This window comes from Pinus tabuliformis, chromosome 8, assembly GCF_031772625.1.
Source record: "Pinus tabuliformis cultivar Carrire ecotype Pingquan chromosome 8, CPIR1, whole genome shotgun sequence".
NCBI lineage: Eukaryota > Viridiplantae > Streptophyta > Pinopsida > Pinales > Pinaceae > Pinus > Pinus tabuliformis.
The window spans coordinates 1,887,398,512-1,887,423,239 of NC_142294.1; the positions used below are offsets into that span (position 1 = coordinate 1,887,398,512).

The following is a 24,728-nucleotide window of genomic DNA, read 5'->3' on the forward strand; positions in this document are numbered from 1 at the left end:
ACCTGCAGCTTGTTTCTGGATCTCGGCCTCTGGTTGTCCGTCCTTAGGTATGCGCAATTTCAACAATGTTCGACACGCTTCTACAACTGCTGCCGCCAACTGGGAGCTCTGCACCTGGATGGTATCCATCTCCATTAGGGCCTGCGTCTTCTGGGCAAACATTTGTTCATTGTTCAACCAATATTCGCTTATTAAACTGAGAGCATGCTACTCCCAAACTCTCAGTTCCGTTGTTACTCATGTCTACAACGCGTGAAAAAATTAATTGGGGAGTGCTGCAATATTGAGGCCGATGTTCTTCAAGCTACTTAGGATGATCTTATCATCGGTCGATTCTGTACTCAAGGGCCCCTCTGGCAGAGAAACTATTTTGAGGTCCACCATCCTTACCAGTTCTATAGCTTGACTTATTCCTTGTGTCAGGCTTGTCTATGCAGTGCTCACCTGATCTTCACCCACCTGTATTCTTCTAGTTTGGATATGTAGTTCACACAGATCCTTCTAAACATTTCCTAGTGACTACATGTACTTTTGCTCGAATTGCTGCAACATTTTTCTTGTAGTTTCGCACACCTTGTCTCTAATCTTGTTGAGATCATCCTCTGTCAGGGTGATGGGATCCTACTGCACTTTAGTTGACTTCATATTTTTGTGGGAACCCATCTGTTGCTGTTGTTCTATACGCTTCCTTAGCCTAAATGGGGTGCTCTACGCCTCATCGTCGCCACCTCCCTATGTAGACTGCTCTTCCTCCTCGGTTTCGGGCAAAGGGGATTTGTTGCTTTTCTCATAGTCACGTTGTTGTTGTTCAGCCTATTCCTTGGCAACACACTCCTTTTCCATTCGAGCCTTCTCTTTAGCATCCTTCTTCCATTGTGTAGCCAACTTTTGCGCCACCTGTTTTGCTGCATCCTTCCATTTTTTCTCAACTGAGCTCCCCGCGCCTTTGTTGGTGCCTACCTCTAGGTCGTTCAGGGCGTGCCAATCTACCACCCACCACTTGATCAATTCTTGTATGGCATCATCAACAACCAAGTATGAAAAATCGAACCACTTATGTTGCAGGTCCTTCTACGCTTGAATATAGATGCAATGGAAATCTTCCTTGAACTCAACATATGTGAACAACTACTCATACAAGGTTGGAGACAACCTTGGGTGTTGGTTGATGGCCATGCAGAAGCTCATCTCCATGAATACCCAAAAAATATTCGTCTTTGTGGCCTCCGCGGGGTCCTTCATGGCCCAGAGGGAGGTGAACTGCGCAGCCTCCGACAATCCTGCCTCCAATGGAGGAAACTGTCTGTCCTCTGATAGATCCCATGCGACCAGCACAATGGAGACCAACAGCCATGCATAGTGGAATGTCTTGCTCTCATCTTGAGCCTCGTGAAATTTTGTAAGCAATTCACTAAATAAGTACCACGACCAGTTAAACTGCACGCCCTCCACGCACTGTGTAGCTAACGACACCACAAGCGCGAGAACCTCATCCACGTGACACTTCCTCATAAATTTTCCAAACAATATTTGGGTGGCGATCTTCACTGCGGGGTCATTGATGGATGTGATGGAATAGCCACATGGCTTCTTGATAAGCTCAAACTTCGTTTTTGTCTTCTCCGCCATGTCTCTCTCGCTTATCTTTCCACCAAAATCCTTGGCTGGATTCAACCCCTAATGCAGCAGGTGCGTGACCCTATGGATGAGCATATCTGTGATAGGTATAGGTGCACCAAGCCATAAGCACCCATCGTGCACCAGAGTAAGCAGCTGCTGGATACAGGTGGTGTTAATGTTAGAGTGGTGGTAGTGGGGCACCCATAGCAGGTTCAACAACCCAGATTGTTCCACTCTATGGATCCATTCAACTGTCTCCAACTCAGTGACATCTAAGTATCGGTAATACACGTACCACATAGAATTATCTATCGTAAGGTGAGGGAACTGCTCATGGTCTGCATGGTCCCAGTTCTCCATTTTTAATAGGGGAACCCATGCAAGGTGAGGTCCTTCAAAAGGAATCTTCTCCAACAATAAGAGCATGTGAATGAGGAACTTGTCCGAGTCCAGATCCTTGGGGACCTTCATCTTCCCTTTCTATGGAGGGATATATTCAAGAAATTTGTTGATCGAATCCTCTCCCTTAGCATCTATATCCTCAGTGCCCTATTCAGCTTCCAAATCCACAACCTTCTCAGCCTTCTTATCCTTCTTCTTCTTTTGAGCAGCCGCATGTTTCCTGGGTGACTCGCACACTGGCACCGACCGCTTCTGCTTGTGTTTCTTTGTCTTCTGGGCTTCTCGCATAGGCATAGGCTTCGGCCTAGGAAACCTTCGCACCGTAGGCATAGGAGCCAAAGCTTCCATGCTCACTACCTCTGGAGCAACTCCTTTAGATGCAATGTCTCCCCCAATGCTCACAGTCTCAGCAGGGCTCAGACCCAACATGTTTTCCAAGATAAATTTCTAATTTAGCTCGGGAAAATTCACAAAAGTAGGGCTTGTGACCAAATCCTCAAAGAACGAGTGACTCATTAGCAATAGACAGCACAACCAAAAAACTCTAAGGGTGCAAAGTGTTCTCTGTTGGACTGACACATGTAATTTATAGGGAATTTTGAATTCAAATCCGACCATTCCCCCCAAAATTCGATCATTAATGCTAGTTTGGCAGAAGATCTTCAAATATTTTAGCCTTAAATTCCATCCACCCTCTGCTCTTTGTTAGCGCAAGGAGTTACTCCAAGACTACAAAAGGAGTAATCCTTACACATCATGATTTCATTTCAAAATTTAAAAGGGTTTTTTGAGTGGTGGGATGGCTTTTTGAAGGGGTTTTGAAATGATTGAGTTCCTCTTTAACTTTCATGCATTTGGAAAGCTATGGCAAGCATAAATTGTATGGTTAAGTGAGTAGTATAGGGGAGTAGAGGAAGGAGAATAGGTAGCTGATACTTATCCTAAGAAAACTGAGTATCTTAAGACAGTCACCTCAACTACATAAAGCCTTATAGCAAACTCTATTTTTTGATAAGGAGAATAATAGATAGAAAGTAGGAAAAAGTATAAAGTATTTCACAAATCCTTTGTGAAACCTTCACTAACAATTTCTACTTAAACTGATATTATGATTTACAACAAACTGGATAGTAGATAAGTCATCATTAGATCCTCTTAATGATTCTCACTCATACTATACTAGCTACTGTAATTTATCATTTAAAAGATTAAAACATGCTTGACAAGGAAAACAACAATTAGGAAGTAAAAACAAGTATAAAGTATCTTAAAAATCCTTTTTGAAACCTTCACTAGCAAATTATACTTGAACACATATGATAATTCACACAAAACTGGATAGTAGATAAGTCATCATTAGATTCTCTTAATGATTCTCACTCATACTATACTAGCTACTGCAAATTTATAATTCAGAAAGTTGAAAACATGAGATAGAAAAACCACACATTAGATATGACTTGAATCACAAAATCCTCTAGCATGAAGTGTAGAAAAAGCTATTTTATTAAGCTGAGTCTTTAGGTGAACCAAAATCCAACCTTGAAGTGATATTTACAAAAGGTATATATAGGGAGAGAGGCACCAACTCCAACTCTCCTAAATTGGTGGTTCCACTATATTCTTGTTACATGAGTGTCTTTTAGACATTAAGATCATCTCCCATCGAATTACAATAGAAAGTACAGGTGTAGATGAGAAGAAGGGGAAGAATGACACTTTGCTGCTGGAAAACTAACTGGTTGCCCCTTTTGCTATTGAATTTTCTCTTTATGGTCTTGCCTATTGAATGACCATATGTCTTCATTAAACATAACCTTCAACAGCCTCATAACTATCTCATATCCATCATCTTTCCTATCCCTGTCGTTATGAGTTGTTGTCTTCCAAAACTGGCCCGGAGGTTTGCTGTTGGTAGTTGTACATTTCTGTTGTGATAGGTGCTGCCGGAAGTGATATTTACAAAAGGTATATATAGGGAGACAGGCACCAACTCCAACTCTCCTAAATTGGTGGTTCCACTATATTCTTATTACATGAATGTCTTTTAGACATTAAGGTCATATCCCATCGAATTACAATAGAAAGTATAGGTGTAGATGAGAAGAAGGGAAAGAATGACACTTTGCTGCTGGAAAACTAACTTGCTGCCTTTTTTGCTACTGGATTTTCTCTTTATGGTCTTACCTATTGAATGACCATATTTCTTCATTAAACATAACCTTAAATAGCCTCATAACTATCTCATATCCATCATCTTTCTTATCCCTGTCGCTATGAGTTGTTGTCTTCCAAAACTGGCTCGGAGGTTTGCTGCTGATAGCTGTACATTTCTATTGTGATAGGGGCTACCGGAAATTCCGGTAATACCTGTAATCTCGAAAAAATTGGAAGCACTTCGAAACTTTCGATATGATAATGATTCCACTTCAAAATTTGAACAAAAATGCTTCAAAATACCCTTTCATCCTATGTGAGTTGCAACCTCTGCAAGCTTATCCAAGTTGGTTTTAATTCTAGTAGATTTACACCCTGTGATTTTTGTTTTGTCTTCTTTGAAGATGGCCTCTCTCTTTTCTACTTCTTTTTGGATCTTTTTTCTTACGGAAGACTCTGATGGCTAGTCCATGGGAGCTTTGTCTCTTTGTTTGTTTAAGAATCTTCTGATTTTTGCAATTGAGGGATCCTTAGTCTACAACTATGTAGGCTGTTCTTCTATAACTATTACTTCAGTTAGCAAACTAGGGTTATTTAGGGCCTTTGATTTCAGTATGTATTTGTTCTTTTCCCTAGTATGCCTCCTCCTAGTTCCAGCAACTAGTTTTAGCTCTTCCTTCTTGTTTTTACTAGTTCTTGTATACCCTACTTCCTTCAATATTTCCTCATCAGAATCAAGAGGTTGGTCTTCTTGTTGTTGTTCATGTGCTTCCAGAATTTTAGGAAACACATGCGCTTTAGATTTATCTTCAGCTACAAGTTTTCTTCTCCTAGTTCTTATGTAAACCTTAGGAAAAGGTCTAACAGGAGGAACCATTTTTGAGCTTTCAATTTTTTGGGCAGAAGAGCTTTCTCCTTACTCCTTTTTCTTTTCAGTTTTAGTAGTTGAAGGCTTCTTTTTGCTTCTTTTGGCACCTCTGTTCACTCCTTCCCTTCCTATCTTTCTTTTGGAGTTTCCCTCAGCTGATGCAGTTGTTGGCCTCTTTGTCTGAACCCGTGTTGAAGAAGGATTATCAGTTTCCTGGGGATTTGATGCAGGTTGGTGTGCTCTATAAAACAAGAAATGGTCCCAAGTTTGGTTCCTCTTTTTCAATTCTTCTTCAACGATAACCTTGATAATTTCCTAATGATATATGCTATACTCTGATGCTTCTTGATGTGTTGGAATCCTGGCTGCCATTTTGGTTAGGCTCTTCAAAATAAAATAAGGTAGATTAAGAGCCATCATACCTGCAAAATGAAACTGAAACCTCATATGGTACAGAAAAACTACTGTATATCTTCTCTTACAAGTGAGGAAGACCTTAACTAGCTTGACTATTTCTTCCCATTCTTTCTTTAGATAACTGCTAGGAATTCCTTTGGCTCAGTTGGAATCTCATTATTCATCTTGGAGAAAACCATTGATATCTCCTCTTGTGATAATTTTTCCTTTGAACCACTTTTCCCCTTCTCAGGGAAGGTTAAAAGCCTCTACAATAGATTGTTTTGAAACCTGCAACTGAAAACCAAAAATGATAGCTTCCTATCCATTGAAAGTTTGAGCAAATTCACGGGCTACTCCTTGATGTGAGTCTCCTAACCTCGTGCAGAGTGGATACCATCCTGCCTGAATGAATAACCTCCTTACCTTCAGATTAGCATCTACTAACTTAGCTCCTTGGGGTTCAAATGTCTTGAGCTTTCCACCTTTCCTAGACTTTAGTGCCATAGAATATCTGCTTGCTGATTATGAAGAATAGGTGTCAAAGTGTTTGAATCCTTACCCAACAGTTGTTGCAACTATTTTGAGTTAGGCTGCATGGAAATCTGGGATATGTTCTTTAACTCCTTCATTAATGTCTCCTTAGCTGCTCTTCAAAAATTCGAAATGGTGATATTTCTTTCCCTTTAAAATATTTGAGATGAAGCCATGGTTCAATCTCCCATGCATATAATCCTTCTTGATTACACAATATTTCATGTCATGATAGACAACATGTTATTGTAATTATGAAGTCGAGTTGCCTTGGAGAGCCTAGTTGATCTGCTATAGGTGGCTGTATGAGAATCTTGCAAATCTAGCAATTTTATTGCATTAATTCGGACTGGCTGGAAATTCGAGTAGCATATTACTTGGAGCGGAAAGAACGGTCGTCGGAATTTAAATATTTGGCTGAGACTAACATTGTAGACATGCTATAGATTTTGGGAAACCCAAGTTATTTAAGATGGGTGGGGTAGAAAATGGTTGGCTATGGCTATGGCTGACACCTAGCAAACATGATCAACCAAATGATTAATGGCTACCACTTGACTTGACTTGGGGTTTGTGACCTATCCAATCATGAAATCTCATGATTTGGATTTGATATTCCGTTTTCATGAAATTTGGACAATCGGGAACGGTTGTGTTTTCAAATTTATGTTTAAAAACAGGAAATGCTACTAGAAATTCCGGTAGTATCAATTTTTTTTAAAGAAAACAGGAAATAAAACAATAACTGAAAGACTGTCCGAAAAACATGGGAGACTGCCTGAACGAGAAAATCGGGTGCTACCGGAAATTCCAGTAGCATTTTATTTTATTTTTTGAAATTTACAAAATTAATCCTAAAATTAAAAATTTCAAAAACTACTCATGACTTAGCCTAGAACTGTGCTAATATTGGCTCCACAGGGGATAGAGCTCTCCCTACGAGGCTCTAAGAAATTTTTGTAGTTTCGCTGCCTTGTCATTGGGCTATGGAGTCTTATTATGAAATGACACTGGTATTTACAATGAACTCAGGCTACCAACAACCTTAGGAAAAGAATTTTTTGAGATTCCATATGGTTCTATCCCATCAAGATTCTGTAACTCAAAAGTATTGTTTTGCAAGACATTTGAGGTTTTGAAAGGACCAACCCATAACATCAAATTTTGAATGGTTACCTGGATCTTGGTGATGTGCATCCCACTTCAACACTAGATCTCCAATCTAAAAATATTCTTTTTGAGTCCCTTTATCAAAGACTTCCTTCACAACTTGCAAATATTTTCTTACCAAATCATATTGATGTTCTCTCTTTCGCTGCGCTTCTATGATCCGATACATTCCTCTGGTCATGTCATTTGGTTCAGCTTCATGGTCTTACGGTAGTTTGGCTATAGGAATAACTAATTGGATTGGAAAAATAGCATCAATCCCATAGATCATCTGAAAAGGTGATGTATCAATAGAATTTTTTATTGTCACCCTATCAGCCCATACAACAAACTTGAGTTTTGAGTCCCAAGCTTTCTTGTTTTCCTCCAACAACTTGGTGATGATTCTTACCAAACTTTTATTATATGATTTAGCTAAATCATTCCCTTGTAGATAATAAGTTGTAGAATGAGTAAGTTGGATACCATATTCTTCACAGAAATTTACCAATGGTGTGGCTTTAAAAGTAGTTGCATTATCTGCTACTAGTCTTGATGGACATGCAAATCTGGTTATGATTCCTTCTAGAAAGTTAATAATAACTTTATGAGTGGCATTCTTGGTAGGTATTGCTTCAATCCATTTGGTGAAGTAATCAATAGCAACAAGAATCCAACGATGTTGCCCACTTGAAGGTGGATGAATTTCACCAATGAAATCTAATCCCCACTACTGGAAAGGTGCAGAAACAATTATGGGCTTGAGAGGTAATGACTTCAGATGCTTTTTACCAGTGAACCTTTGACATTTTTCACATGTTCTCACCTCAACATATACATCAAAAAATAAGCTAGGCCAAAAATAGCCAGCTCTCAATATTTTGTATGCAGTAGTTCTCCAATAATGATGACCTCCACAAACACTACTATGCATTTCAAATATGACCTTTTTAGATTCCTCTGGATCAATGCATCTCAACAGAACTCCTGTAGGATCTTTCCAATACAAACAATTATCTTTGATGCAATACTTAATGGTTTTCAACTTCAAAGATCTCACTCTACTTTTATCATACTCTGGAGGGGGTTTAAAATATTTTAGAAAATAAACAACATCTTTGTACCAACTACACTCAACAAGCTTTGAATCTACTGTCATATCATCAATAGGTTCTAAAATTTTCCCTTCTAGATTATCATCCATGAAATTCAAACCCAACACTTTACAATTTTCTTCAGCAAGTAGTTTAGCTAATCCTTGACCTTTGATTAGTTTAGTAGATTTTATCTTTTAATCAAATTCAAGAACTTTAGTCACCCATTTACTTCTCTTTCCATCAATATTAGGCTGAACGAGTATCTCTCTAACAACAGATCAAGGGACATAAGCTATCACTTGAGCATGCAGAATATAAACTCTAAAAGCTTTCAGAGCTTTAACTAATGCATAATCATGCTTTTCCAACATTTCATACTTTAATTCTCCAACTCTAAGAGCCCCGCTGAAAAAAGCTATGGGAACTTCTTTATTTTCTAAATCTTTTTGTAACAAAATAGCAGCAATGGTGTCTTGCGAAGCAAATGAGAAGATTAAGAAAGGTTTTGAATATTTAGGACTTACCAATTGAGGTGCTTCAATGATAGCCTTTTTGATCAGCTCAAATGAATTTCTGGATTCAACTGTCCACTTGAATTTTTTGTCCTTCCTTGGTATACAAGTAATATGTTTCACCACTTCAGCAAAATTTGGGATGAATCTTCTGAGAAAATTGATCTTATGAAGGAAAGATTGAATCTCTTTCTTGGATCTTGGAAATGTTAAATCTTGAATTTCAATCACTCTTTTTGGATCAATCCTCACTCCATTTTTAGAAACTATGTGACCCAACATCTTACCTTCTTTGAGAGCAAAATGAGACTTCTTCGGGTTCAGGGATATACCATATTTTCTACATTTAACAAATAATTGTCTCAAGTGTTGAAGATGTTCTTGATCTGATGCTGAAAAAACAGTAATGTCATCCAAATAGATGACCAAGAACTTGTCCTTTTCTCCAATGAATGCAAAGTCCATACCATGTTGGAAAGTAGCTCTAGCATTCATGAGCCTAAATGCCATCTTTACACACATGAATGTACCCCAAGGAGTAGTGAATTCTATATTTTCTCGATCTTCTGGCCAAACAAATATTTGATTGTACCCAGAAAAACCATCTAACATGGAAATTCTGTCTGACCCAGTCACCTTTTGAAGAATATGCTCCATCTTCGGCAATGGATAGTTATCTTTCTTGGAGATTTTGTTAAGATTTTTGAAATCCACACACAATCTGATTTCACCACTTTTTTTTCTTACTAGCACTAGATTGGCAACCTAATCTGAGTATCTCAATGGAATAATGATTTTAGCATCCAACAGTTTCTTCACTTCCTTTTCCATCACTGGTAGAAATAGTGGATTGATTTGCCTTAACTTATGCTGGAAAGGTTTAGTACCATCTTTCAATGGTATTCTATGCTTAATGATAGATGTATCATATGTCTTAAGATCTTCGTATTTCCAGGCAAAAACATCAACAAATTCACAAAATAGCTTGTGATATTCCATCTTTCTTTCATCTAGTAAATCTTTTGACAACTTCACATACCTTGGTTCTTGTGCTGTACCCAAGTTGAAATCTTCTAATTCAACATCTGCTTCTGCTAACTGTGGCTTGACTGCAACATCATTTTGATAAAAAAATTTCTCAAGTGGAATTAACCCCTTGGGAATATGATTGGTAGGCAGCTATATGATAGGCTGATCAACAATCTGTTTTTTTAGATTTCTGGAATCTTGATGATCAACATCAACTTGTGGTAGGTCTTCTTCTTTATCAATATTTAGAACAACAAACTCTTTAGCAACTTCAATGAATTTTTTGATCTCTTGGTCATCTTCAAAAACTTTCCAATTCTTAACATTATCAGGAATGCTAGGTCTGAACCTAACTTCCACTTCATATTTAAACTTTGCAGGCATTGGAATTTTGAATGAGCTGGCTGAAATAGAGAGTGAATTTGCTAGAATATTTCTTTTTCTTGGAACAAAAGAAATGTTAAAGGCTAGGAAGGAGTCTTCTACAATGTCCCATATTGCATTCCTGTAATCTCTCAGTCTAGGATGCTTAGTTTGATAAACATTTTTGATTTGCTGAATAATAAGTTCAGCATCTCCAAAAATAAAAATTTATGATATATTCATATTTGTTGCCTTTTTTAAGCCAATTAACAGAGCTTCATATTCAACCACATTATTAGTTATCTCAAATTCAGGTTTGAAAGAAAAAGTGAAACTTTCCTTCAAAGGAGAAATAAGAGAAATCCTTGCACCAACACCTTCTTTGGAACATGATCCATCAACAAAAATCTACCATACCTTCGATCCTTCATGACTGATTTGATTTTCAGCAGGCTTTAAAACCTGAAAATTTTCTGTGGGCAAGGCGGAGTCAACCATATGTAGAATGCTTGAACCAACTCCAGTTGTTCTAGCATATATCAAATGATTAGTAGGGTCTTTGTTGTCACTAATGATATATGCCAGCTAAGCTTCTTTGATCTGATAATCACCCTATGAGTGTCATCAGTTAAAGATTTATTAAACAAAAGGTATTACAGACTCATGTGCTGGTGTGTGTGTTCTCTGTTATTTAAGCAACAGATCGATCAGATTGCTAATACACAAATATTTAAATAGAAAGACACCAGAGAAACACAATAAGCAACACAAAGACACAAATAGTTTTTAATAAGGAGTTCACCCTATTCTCCAGGGCTACGTCTTCGGTCTAGCTTCAGTGGTGGCCTTGTTTTATTGTGTCTTTCAGCAGAGACATTACAATACAGGGACTCAATATGAGTTCTCCTGAAGCAGATTTTGCTTGGCAGGGTGGTTCTTGGATTCCCCAAGCCACTCGGAGTACACAGAATCTTGTTCTTCCTACCAGCTGTGTGACCCTTGGTCTATAGTGGAATGAGCCAACTGGATGCTCAATCCAAACAGATTCCTCTATGGGAAGGCTTGAATCTTCAAGCTCTCTGGTGCTTGATGCTACCTGTGGTCAGCTCGGCCCTCTATCTCCTCTGCTTGGCTTTACTGTTCTCTGTGTTCAGTCCTCCTCTCAGGGTTCACTGTTGTTATGAAACCAGCTCAAGAAAAGATAGAAAAGATAGATCAATGCCTTAGAATTCAGCCTCTTCGAGGGGGCAACCTCCTTTACATTACATAAATGAACAATTCTTGGATGATTCAAATGAAAAAACCTCCTTTCTATATATAGGAGTCTAAGGAGTCACAATATAATCCAGCCGACCTAACAATAATAATATAAAGCCACAAAAATAACAATAGAGGGATTCTATGGGGCACAGTAATAACAATATGGGGGCAATAGGGGCACAACAATATTAATAAGGGGTATAACTACAATAGTAATGGGGTAATCACTAGTATTATAGGGACCCAACATGCCCCTCTCCTTCAAAAAAGTGTTGTCCTCAACGCTTGAGTAGTTCTGGATACTTCTGTATAAAATTCTCATCCTCCCATGTGGAATCTTCAGCGAATAAGTTCTTCCACTTGATAAGATACTCTGAAATTGATCGATTTCGTAGCTGTCGAGTTCTTGTTTCTGTGACTGCTTTCGGTTCCAATATAATTTTTCCTTCCTCGTCAAGTTCTGGCAATATTGTTTGAACTGGGAGCTTGTCGCCTATAACCTTCTTTAAACATGAAACATGGAAAACTGGGTGCAATCGAGAAGCTGCAGGAAGCTCCAATTTGTATGCCATAGTACCAATCTTTTGCAACACCTTGTACGGACCATAATACTTTGGTGATAATTTATTATCCTTCTTAGCTTGCTTAAGGGACATTTGCTTATATGGTTGTAGCCGTAGGAATACCCAATCACCTACATCAAAACTTCTTTCACTGCGATGTTGATCTGCCTGTTGTTTCATTCTATTCTGTGCCAACACGAGGTTATCCTTTAAGAGTTGGAGGACTTGTTGTTGATGTTCGATGTGATGTTCCACTGCTTGAACCTTAGAATTTTCTCTTAAATATGATGTGATGGATGGTGGTTGATACCCATAAAGTGCCATAAATGGGGTCATTTTTGTTGCTGTATGGAAGGAAGTGTTATACCACCATTCAGCCAGAGGCAACCATTTGACCCATTGTGTCTGTTTATCAGATACAAAGCAACGAAGATATCCTTCCAAACATTTGTTTACTATCTCAGTTTGCCCATCAGATTGAGGATGATAAGATGAGCTATGAGCTAACTGAGTACCAAGACAAGAAAATAATTCTGTCCAAAAATTTCCAGTGAAAATGGGATCTCTGTCACTTACAATAATCTTTGGGTTTCCATGTAGCTTTTGAATTGTTTCCATAAATGCAGTAGAAACTGTACTGGCTTTAAATGGATGTGATAATGCACAAAAGTGTGCATACTTGGTAAGTCTGTCAACTACCACCATGATGACACTCTTTCCCTCAGACTTGGGTAAACCTGTGATAAAATCCATTGAAACCTCCTCCCAACGTTGGCTTGGAATGGATAAAGGTTGTAATAGACCCGGTGTCTTAATTGTTTCAACTTTATTTTGTTGGCAAACCAAACATTCCGCCACAAACTTTTGAATATCTGATTTAAGGCCATCCCAAAAAAATTCCTTCTTAACCCTGTGGTAAGTTTTTAAAAATCCTGAGTGCCCTCCTAAGGGAGAAGTGTGCAATTCCATAAGAATCTTTTGTTTTAGCTGGGAATTCTTACAGAGGTATAAGCGATCTTTGTACCATAACGAATCATTTTGCCAGCTAAATGTATCAGACGTACTGGAATCTTGTTGTAGCTTTCGAATAAGTGCCCACACTTCTTCGTCATTCTTCCATTCCTCCCTTGCTTCGTTTATCCAATCTGGTTGGATAATAGAAATGGCACACAACAATGCTTCCACATCCTCATCCTTTCTTGAGAGTGCATCTGCCACCACATTTTGCTTCCCTTTTTTGTAGATGATTTCAAAGTCATAACCCAACATCTTTGTGACCCACTTTTGTTGCTCTTCAGAGGATAATCTTTGTTCTAAAAAGTATTTAAGGCTATCATGATCCGTTTTTACCTTGAAGTGTCTTCCCATTAGGTAGGGTCGCCATTTCTTAAGTGCATGGAGTATTGCCAACATTTCCTTCTCATAAATAGCTTTGCTTAAAAACTTTCCCTTGATTGGACGACTTTCAAAAGCAATGGGTCTTTCATCTTGCATTAGAAAAGCACCAATTCCATTTCCTGAAGCATCACATTCCACAATAAAGGTTTTTGTGAAGTCCGGTGTAGCTAAGACCGGTGCTTGGCACATTGCCTCTTTAAGATGTTCAAAGGCCTTTGTTGCTTCTGGAGTCCATGAAAATGCATCTTTCTTCAATAATGTTGTTAGAGGTGCTGCTATTCTCCCATAATTCTTAACAAACTTGCGATAATACCCTGTCAACCCAAGAAATCCTCGCAGATGCTTTATGGATGTGGGGATTTTCCATTCCTTAATGGCTTTAATTTTGCTAGGGTCTACCTTAACTCCTTCATGAGATACAATATGACCCAAATATTCCACCTCCTGGACTCCAAAGAAACATTTGGATCTTTTTGCATATAATTGTTTCTCCTCCAATAGTTGTAGCACCCTGTCAACATGTTCAACATGATCCTTCCAAGACTTGCTGTAGATTAGTATATCATCAAAAAATACTAACACAAATTTTCTAAGGAATGGTTTGAAAATTGAATTCATCAAACCTTGAAATGTTGAAGGTGCATTGGTAAGGCCAAAAGGCATGACCAAAAATTCATAATGACCCTCATGAGTTCTAAATGTTGTTTTCGGAATGTCTTCAATCTTCATTCTGATTTGATGATATCCTGAACGAAGATCCAACTTGGTGAAGTAAATTGATCCATGCAATTCATCCAGTAATTCATCAATGACAGGAATGGGGAACTTATCTTTAATAGTGAGCTTGTTGAGCTCCCTATAATCCGGACACATGCGCCATGATCCATCCTTCTTGTGCACCAATACTACTGGAGCAGAGAAAGAACTTTGACTCGGTTGAATTATACCAGCCTCTAGCATTTCTGCAACCATACGTTCAATTTCACTCTTTTGGACATAGGGATATCTGTACGGCCTGATGTTTGGAGGAACACTTCCTGGAATCAGATGAATAGCATGATCATGATCACGCATAGGTGGGAGACCTTTGGGAGTCTCAAATACCTTGGAATGATTGTCCAGGACTTTTTGGAGATCTGGAGAAATAGATGATTCCAATGTGGAAACATCTAGCGAACATAATTGTGCAATTACACCTCTTTGCTCCTTTTTTAGAAGCTTTGTCATACCATTAGAGCTGATTATCTTTCCTGGTTTCCCTGCAATACCCCTTAATTCAACTTCCTTTCCTTCCGCAGAAAATTTGATGAAAAGTTCTTGAAAATTAAAAGCTATTGTACCCAAGGATTGTAGCCATTGGACTCCTAGTACAACATCAGCACCTCCCATTGGAATGGAAAGCATTGGGCTAGTCAATACATATTCTCCCATGGATAGCTTGATATTATGGCACTTTCCAGAGCAATTTATTGTTCCTCCATTTGCAATCATCACTTGACACTCTGGTGCTGGATATAGGAAGCAATTCAATTCTTTTGCTACCCTACAATGAATAAAATTGTGGGTGCTTCCTGAATCAATCAACACTATTACCTTTTTCTTCTTGATTTGTCCTTCTATCTTGATGGTTTGAGGAGTGGTAATTCCCGCCAATGCATTACAAGATATGGTCGGATTTATTTGTTCTTCATCTAGGCTTTGTTCCTGGAGTATATCCTCTTCTTTTGACCTTTCTTGCTCCTTTTCTTCTTCCTCTTCACAATCTATGTAGAATAATTTCTTCTCAGCACACTTATGACCTTTAGTGTATTTGCTATCACAACTGTAACAAAGCCCTTTTGCTCTTTTTTCTTCCAATTGTTGTGGTGTCAACCTTATAGGTTGTGGAAGACTAGGGGCAACAACACTTTCGTCTTTATAGTTGTGAGTGGTATGCTTCCTGGTTGCCATAATTTTGCTTTCCATTTTTCTTGCTAACCTGAATGCCTTCTCTAATGAATCAGGTTCCCAAAGGCGAACATCATGTTGGATATTATCCTTTAAAGACCCTATGAACACATCAATCCTATGCTCCTCTGGAATATCTTTTACCCTTATGTTCAATTTTTGGAACTCCTCAATGTGCTCCATTATTGAACCCTTTTGTTTGAGACTTATCAATTGGCTAAAAAAAGTGTTGCTTTTTGTATCCTCATAATGTGCTATCAATTCTTCCGTAAAAATTGCCCAAGTGATAAATTGTTTACGAGAGCAAAGCCATTGATACCATACAAACTGATTTGGTTCCAAATATAAAGTTGCCATACGTACCTTTTGTGTGTTTTGCACATTATTGAGATCGAAGAATTGCTCCATCTGTAATATCCATGTGGCAGGATCCTTGCCATCAAACTTCCTCATATCGATTTTTGGAATATGGTGAGTTTTCGATCCAACATTAGCATCTATGGAATCATGATTAACATTTCTTTTGTTCTCATCATGAGTTTCCTTTAGTACCCTTTCACCCTGAGGGACCATTTCTTGTAGCAACTTATTCATATTTATCTTCAATTCGTCCATGTCTGTCTTCAAATCTATCTTCAAATCATCCATCTTAGCTTCCACGTCAATCATCTTAGCTTCTACGCCTTTCTTTAAACAGTCTGTTATCACTCAAGAAAAAAATATTTTAAAATTTGGAACATCAATTTGATTGTAGAGGTTAGTGTTAGTCCGAGTTTAGTTCTCTTTTGAAACAACGCTTTCTTCAGTGACCACTATGCTCTGCTTCAACTTAGCAATGTTTGTGATATCTATTTCGCTAGGGTGGGAAATGTTTGCTTCAATTCCACGGCTTCCAATTACCCATGGCATTAAGTGCAACGATATTTATGCCTTCAATATCGGATATTATGTCATTTGGGCTGCGACAGCTGGAGTTGGATATTTAGTAGACTATTTGAGAGTTTACAGCTTCAGAGTTCTTTTTGTGCAGTTCATAAAATGGTCTTTAATGCTTCTGAAAAGTCGTATTCTTCTATCATTATGGATCATCATGATACCTGTTTCATCAGACTCTTGTTTCATCTTCTGGTGGTAGTCCCTTTACAGGTTCCTGTGGATGAAAGTCCCTTGTTTCTTCTCTATCAGGATTGTGCTTTTGGGCTTATATTTCTCAAGATATGGAAAAAATTGGTATTGCTGGGTCAAATGGCACCCCTTACAGATGACAGCTGGCGGATAAAGTTCAAGCGAGTCAAAGCAGATGGGTTTTCTTGCTTACGTGGATTATGGGTGTTTCGCCAAACCAATACTCGTAAAGCTTTTGACAGCACTCTGTGTGCCATATGTCTTTGCTCGTGGTTTGTTCCCTCTCTCACTTTGTGAGGTTCCTTTCATCTGAATGCCGAAGCTCTAAGATCTTCTCCTCGTTGCGTTGCTTACCCTCCTCGCAGGCTGAGAAATTCCATGCGATCTACAGTTCCCTGGACGTGCTCTGAAGTGGCGCTATTTGCAAAGAAATAAAAGTACTCCTCAAATGGCTGCCTGAAATGAATGTTGTTGTTTATGTAGGCAATCGTGCAAGTAGAAAGGTTTGGTAATGATTTTAATTCACCACAACCGCTGACAGTAGCATAAGGAAGAAATTTGAAAGGTTGAAAGGGTTACTGAAAGGTCACTCAAAAAAACTGAACTATTGTTGCATCCTCTGAAGTTCTAGGGATTAAGAAGACTTTAGTTTTCTACAGAGGGTGTGTTCGCCATGGAGAAAGAACCAATTGGCAGATGCATGAGTACATTCCTGATTATTACAACGATAGCAATTCAAATACTGTGCAGCAATCATATGTACTTTGTAAAGTCTTTGAGAAGAACATTAGCAAAAGATGTAAACGCTGTTCTGCTTCATCCTTCTTTGACACCCACTTGTCTCCTTTCTATAGAATAGAACAGCTTATCTTGGCTACTATTCCTCTTTCAGAAGATAATCCAGCTCCAAGTATTGTGACAGAGAAGAACATCAAGTTATTATTTGAAATGCAGAAAAAGGTGGATAGAATTCAAGGAAACTACTCTGGATCATTGGTATCTCTAAAGGATATCTGCATGAAGCCGGTTGGTGAGGAGTGTGCTAGTCAAACTGTTTTACAATACTATAAAATGAAACCAGAACTGTTTGATGATTATGAAGGGTCTTCACATGCGTTGTTTTGCTTTGAGCATTACACATCTTCGGAGCCATGCTTGAGTTCATATCATGCTCCTGTTGACCCAAGCACAATATTAGGGGGTTACAAGGGAAGCAACTATTCACAGGCTACTGCATTTGTTATCACATATCCTGTTAATAATGTTGTGGACAAGACAGGACATGAAAATGGAAAAGCGTTAGCATGGGAGAATTCTTTCATTCATTTAGTGAAAGAAGAGCTTATTCCAATGGCAAAGTTGCACAATCTTACTCTTGCATTTTCTGCAGAAAGTTCTGTGCAGGAAGAACTTAAGAGGGAGAGCACTGCTGATGTTGTAACCATATTGATCAGCTACATTGTCATGTTTGCCTACATATCAGTGACACTGGGTGATATTTCACCACACTTTTCACCTCTTTATGTTTCATCGAAGGTGTTACTTGGTTTGTCAGGGGTTCTTGTTGTTGTCCTTTCGGTACTTGGATCTATTGGGCTATTCAGTGCACTTGGAGTGAAGTCCACTTTAATTATTGTTGAAGTTATTCCATTTCTAGTGCTTGCGGTGGGAGTTGACAATATGTGCATCTCAGTGTATGCACTTAAACGCCAGCTAGTCGAATTGGCCTTGGAAGAACGAGTGGGAAACACACTTGTTGAAGTGGGGCCATCTATAACACTTTCAACCCTTTCAGAGGTTGTGGCATTTGCAGTTGGAAGTTTCATCCCTATGCCTGCGTGTCGAGTGTTCTCGATGTTTGCAGCTCTTGCGGTGTTAGTGGACTTCTTACTGCAAGTGACTGCATTTGTTCCTCTTATGACATTTGATTTGATAAGAACAGAAGGAAACAGAGTTGATTGCTTTCCTTGCATTAGAGTTAGTCCATCAACAACTGAACTTGAACATGATAATTTGGGCAGGAGGCACCAAAAACCTGGCCTTTTGGTGCAGTACATGAAGAATATCCATGCACCTGTACTAAGCATACCAGCAGTGAAAGTTGCAGTCCTATTGGTGTTCAGTGGTTTTGCTTTTGCAAGCATTGCATTAACTACAAGGCTTCAACCAGGTTTAGAGCAACAAGTGGTACTTCCAAGAGACTCTTATCTCCAGGGCTATTTCAATAACATATCTGAGTACCTTCGAGTTGTCACTCGAGCTACAAATGACTTCAATATTACACCAAATGGCATGCTTCTAGGGCAGGGTTCAGTTCTGAATGATGTTCTTGTAGCCAGATTCATACAGTTATATTTGGAACAGTGAATGGTGTTATTGGTGTCATTGCATCTTTTCCTCAGGAGAAATATCTGTTTCTTGAAAAGTTGCAAGCAAATCTTGTCAAAATGATCAAGGGAGTAAGGTGCTTAAGCCATGAACAGCGACGATCATTTAGCTATGAAAGGAAGATTGTGTTTTTGAAATTACACAGCAGTTTTGTAGCGCGCTACGAAACTGCTGTAGCTGCATGTTACAATTGAGTTGATCAATTATGATTGACAAAGCGGCAAATCTTTTTGAAAGGTTTTTACATCACACAGGTACATGGGAAAGGCTTACAACACACCAAGGACGTGGCACTCATTACTAATTCAAGAAAATCAACGTGGCTAATTGCTTCCGAATAATTTTAAGGAAACCAAAAGCATAGTACCGGGGCAGTTTCCTGTTTCTCAGTAGAGGTAAAAGGATACGACATTAAAGGCCAGCAAGCAGCTACAGACACCTATCACAACCAAACTAAAAGAGACCACTTGTCAGGGAATAAATCTTGATTGTAATAAATGCTATGTTCAGCATGATATAGAATTAGAATCCTAATTGTTTTAGGTTTCTAAAGCTGTCAATTAGTAGTCAGTTGTATTTATTAGTTAGTTAAAGGGTTAATAGGTGTCATTAGAAGTAGACTTCGACTTCCCCTCATGCTTGAGGAGGAATCTCAGTCAGGTAGAAGAAGGCTATATATAGCTGAAACAACAATGTAATCGGGGTTGGAAAATTTTATGATACAGCTTGTATTTGGCTTATGTAAAGACTCATTTTCAGTAATATAATTTTGACTTTACTTCTCAGGATTCATGAAGGATTTCTTATGTTCAGAATATGTGATCTTGTCCTTTCCAATAATTTTTACAGTGGTATAGATGTATAATCACTTAGAATTCACTAAATGTGCTCTGATTTCCTGTATGCATTTATAAACTGTGGTCCCATATGAGTTATGTTCTGAATGTCTAAATGCTGAGTGCCCTGACTTCTATGTAAGGTTGAGTTCACTGTTATATTGAGGTGTTGTTGACTCCATAAGCCCAATGGATAGTTGTTTAATGTATTTCCAACATTCATATTTCTCACAGTTGTTCTATAAGAGTTAGCCATCTTATCTTTAATCAAAATCATTAATCCTTTAAGAGAGAGCCCTCTCAGGTTGAGGAGGCTAAGCCTCAACCTAAAGTAGGTCTGAAATAGTTACTTAGAGTCAACCTGACCAGTAGCCTATCAGGATTCTGATTTTGAGATAACATTTTGGTGCGTCTGCCGGGAGTCTGAAGATTATTCGTTCCCGAAATCAAGAGATTGAACTTCTGAAGGTAGCAGGAGCTCAGAAGAATTTTCGAGGCTGCAATCTACCTTGGCGACTCCATTGTTGAAGAATTCAAAATTCATACATTCATGGTGATTCCACTGGAGTTATGAAGGACCCAGATGCTACCATTCTTATTTCAAGGCATGCATGCATAAATTTTTCAGGAATTCATGGTTTCCCAAATCATTTTCCCAAGGATGCATATTTTCTAAGGAATGGTCCAAAATTTAATGGAGAAGATTTGAGTTTAACTTTGAAGCATATATCAGATTTCTGTGATTTTACTGAGCTTCTTAGAGTTAAACATGAGGATGTTTGCATTATGTTGTTCTATGATTCATTTCAAGGGAAATGTAAACGGTGGATTGAAAGCTTTCCTGCCAAATCCATTAAGTCATTTGAAGACTTTTGGCTTATGTTTTTGGAGGAATGGATAGATAGATCAGATGTGGTGGCAAACTCTCCTTCAATTCAAGGTTTCAAACAATGGAATGATGATCATAGTAATGGAGAAATGGATGAAAATTTTTCTTTGTCCTTGTCCTCGTATCTAAAATCATTTGAGTGTAAGGCAGAGGATAAGATGAAATTTTTGGATGAAGTTGCTGAGGACATTGAGAAAGACATTGAAGGTTTACAAGGTCAAATTCAGGCATATAGTCTTCATAATCATGATCATTATTTTCAGAAGCTTTCTATGGCAGAACACAAGGAGAGAGTGTTGCTTCCTTTCTCTTTCACGATTGAGGAAGTGTACACTGTTGTTGAAGATCAGTTTGCACAACCTGAAAGTTACAAGAATCATCAAGCTGATCATGTATTCTGGGATCCTATAGCTAAATATATGGAAGAGTTTTACTCTCCAGTGTTTCAGTTTTTCTATGAAGATCAGAGGAAATTTCAGTGGCAGTGGTCATCACAATATCATAGTTACTCTGAACTCCGATGCAGTAAAAAAATTCAAATATCAGATAAGACAAATGATTGGCTACATTGGAAATTTCACATTGATTGAGCTGAAAGAAATTTGAATTGTTAGGGTAGGTAGGTAGGAAAATGCAAATAAGCTCAAGGCTGACTGAGCATTTTTTTTTTCAGTAGATGTAGATTTCTTTCTCCTACAGTAATCATCAAGCTTAACCCCGAGGTGAAAGCTCAAGAAGTTGGAAAGGGATGTTTGTCAAGCAAATCTATGTTTTTCATAAAGAGGACAAAGCACTGGACCTGCATGTTCTTAGTGTACCACAAGGGCACACTATCCCAAGTGGAGCCACCTGTTATCACTCAAGAAAAAAATATTTTAAAATTTGGAACATCAATTTGATTGTAGAGGTTAGTGTTAGTCCGAGTTTAGTTCTCTTTTGAAACAGCGCTTTCTTCAGTGACCACTATGCTCTGCTTCAACTTAGCAATGTTTGTGATATCTATTTCGCTAGGGTGGGAAATGTTTGCTTCAATTCCACGGCTTCCAATTACCCATGGCATTAAGTGCAACGATATTTATGCCTTCAATATCGGATATTATGTCATTTGGGCTGCGACAGCTGGAGTTGGATATTTAGTAGACTATTTGAGAGTTTACAGCTTCAGAGTTCTTTTTGTTCAGTTCATAAAATGGTCTTTAATGCTTCTGAAAAGTCGTATTCTTCTATCATTATGGATCATCATGATACCTGTTTCATCAGACTCTTGTCTCATCTTCTGGTGGTAGTCCCTTTACAGGTTCCTGTGGATGAAAGTCCCTTGTTTCTTCTCTATCAAGATTGTGCTTTTGGGCTTATATTTCTCAAGATATGGAAAAAATTGGTATTGCTGGGTCAAATGGCACCCCTTACAGATGACAGCTGGCGGATAAAGTTCAAGCGAGTCAAAGCAGATGGGTTTTCTTGCTTACGTGGATTATGGGTGTTTCGCCAAACCAATACTCGTAAAGCTTTTGACAGCACTCTGTGTGCCATATGTCTTTGCTCGTGGTTTGTTCCCTCTCTCACTTTGTGAGGTTCCTTTCATCTGAATGCCGAAGCTCTAAGATCTTCTCCTCGTTGCGTTGCTTACCCTCCTCGCAGGCTGAGAAATTCCATGCGATCTACAGTTCCCTGGACGTGCTCTGAAGTGGCGCTATTTGCAAAGAAATCAAAGTACTCCTCAAATGGCTGCCTGAAATGAATGTTGTTGTTTATGTAGGCAATCGTGCAAGTAGAAAGGTTTGGTAATGATTTCAATTCACCACAACCACCGGCAGTAGCATAAGGAAGAAATTTGAAAGGTTGAAAGGGTTACTGAAAGGTCACTCGAAAAAACCGAACTATTGTTGCATCCTCTGAAGTTCTAGGGATTAAGAAGACTTTAGTTTTCTACAGAGGGCGTGTTCGCCATGGAGAAAGAACCAATTGGCAGATGCATGAGTACATTCTTGATTATTGCAACGATAGCAATTCAAATACTGTGCAGCAATCATATGTACTTTGTAAAGTCTTTGAGAAGAACATTAGCAGAAGATGTAAACGTTGTTCTGCTTCATCCTTCTTTGACACCCACTTGTCTCCTTTCTATAGAATAGAACAACTTATCTTGGCTACTATTCCTCTTTCAGAAGATAATCCAGCTCCAAGTATTGTGACAGAGAAGAACATCAAGTTATTATTTGAAATGCAGAAAAAGGTGGATAGAATTCAAGGAAACTACTCTGGATCATTGGTATCTCTAAAGGATATCTGCATGAAGCCGGTTGGTGAGGAGTGTGCTAGTCAAACTGTTTTACAATACTATAAAATGAAACCAGAACTGTTTGATGATTATGAAGGGTCTTCACATGCGTTGTTTTTCTTTGAGCATTACACATCTTCGGAGCCATGCTTGAGTTCATATCATGCTCCTGTTGACCCAAGCACAATATTAGGGGGTTACAAGGGAAGCAACTATTCACAGGCTACTGCATTTGTTATCACATATCCTGTTAATAATGCTGTGGACAAGATAGGACATGAAAATGGAAAAGCGTTAGCATGGGAGAATTCTTTCATTCATTTAGTGAAAGAAGAGCTTATTCCAATGGCAAAGTTGCACAATCTTACTCTTGCACTTTCTGCAGAAAGTTCTGTGCAGGAAGAACTTAAGAGGGAGAGCACTGCTGATGTTGTAACCATATTGATCAGCTACATTGTCATGTTTGCCTACATATCAGTGACACTGGGTGATATTTCACCACACTTTTCACCTCTTTATGTTTCATCGAAGGTGTTACTTGGTTTGTCAGGGGTTCTTGTTGTTGTCCTTTCGGTACTTGGATCTATTGGGCTATTCAGTGCACTTGGAGTGAAGTCCACTTTAATTATTGTTGAAGTTATTCCATTTCTAGTGCTTGCGGTGGGAGTTGACAATATGTGCATCTTAGTGCATGCACTTAAACGCCAGCCAGTCGAATTGGCCTTGGAAGAACGAGTGGGAAACACACTTGCTGAAGTGGGGCCATCTATAACACTTTCAACCCTTTCAGAGGTTGTGGCATTTGCAGTTGGAAGTTTCATCCCTATGCCTGCGTGTCGAGTGTTCTCGATGTTTGCAGCTCTTGCGGTGTTAGTGGACTTCTTACTGCAAGTGACTGCATTTGTTCCTCTTATGACATTTGATTTGATAAGAACAGAAGGAAACATAGTTGATTGCTTTCCTTGCATTAGAGTTAGTCCATCAACAACTGAACTTGAACATGATAATTTGGGCAGGAGGCACCAAAAACCTGGCCTTTTGGTGCAGTACATGAAGAATATCCATGCACCTGTACTAAGCATACCAGCAGTGAAAGTTGCAGTCCTATTGGTGTTCAGTGGTTTTGCTTTTGCAAGCATTGCATTAACTACAAGGCTTCAACCAGGTTTAGAGCAACAAGTGGTACTTCCAAGAGACTCTTATCTCTAGGGCTATTTCAATAACATATCTGAGTACCTCCGAGTTGTCACTCGAGCTGCAAATGGCTTCAATATTACACCAAATGGCATGCTTCTAAGGTAGGGTTCAGTTCTGAATGATGTTATTGTAGCCAGATTCATACAGTTATATTTGGAACAGTGAATGGTGTTATTTGTGTCATTGCATCTTTTCCTCAGGAGAAATATCTGTTTCTTGAAAAGTTGCAAGCAAATCTTGTCAAAATGATCAAGGGAGTAAGGTGCTTAAGCCATGAACAACGGCGATCATTTAGCTATGAAAGGAAGACTGTGTTTTTTAAATTACACAGCAGTTTCGTAGCGCGCTACGAAACTGCTGTAGCTGCATGTTACAATTGAGTTGATCAATTATGATTGACAAAGCGGCAAATCTTTTTGAAAGGTTTTGTCATCACACAGGTACATGGGAAAGGCTTACAACACACCAAGGACGTGGCACTCATTACTAATTCAAGAAAATCAACGTGGCTAATTACTTCCGAATAATTTTAAGGAAACCAAAAGCATAGTACCGGGGCAGTTTCCTGTTTCTCAGCAGAGGTAAAAGGATACGACATTAAAGGCCAGCAAGCAGCTACAGACACCTATCACAGCCAAACTAAAAGAGACCACTTGTCAGGGAATAAATCTTGATTGTAATAAATGCTATGTTCAGCATGATGTAGAATTAGAATCC

At 38.7% G+C, this 24,728-nt stretch overlaps 1 protein-coding gene and 1 pseudogene across 1 annotated transcript; both read left to right on the plus strand.

Moving 5' to 3' along the window:
• Window positions 1-17,116: 17,116 nt before the first annotated feature.
• LOC149243930 (uncharacterized) lies at window positions 17,117-18,787 on the plus strand. Its single transcript, XM_089371348.1, has one exon. The coding sequence runs from the start codon at window positions 17,117-17,119 to the stop codon at window positions 18,785-18,787; it is 1,671 nt and encodes a 556-aa protein (XP_089227474.1).
• A 3,718-nt stretch (window positions 18,788-22,505) lies between these two features.
• On the plus strand, window positions 22,506-24,116 carry LOC149243931 (uncharacterized; annotated as a pseudogene).
• Window positions 24,117-24,728: the final 612 nt, after the last annotated feature.

Bases quoted from the DNA above. Each gene is read 5' to 3' on its own strand.
- LOC149243930 (XM_089371348.1), top strand. From the start codon at position 17,117: ATGCATGAGTACATTCCTGATTATTACAACGATAGCAATTCAAATACT.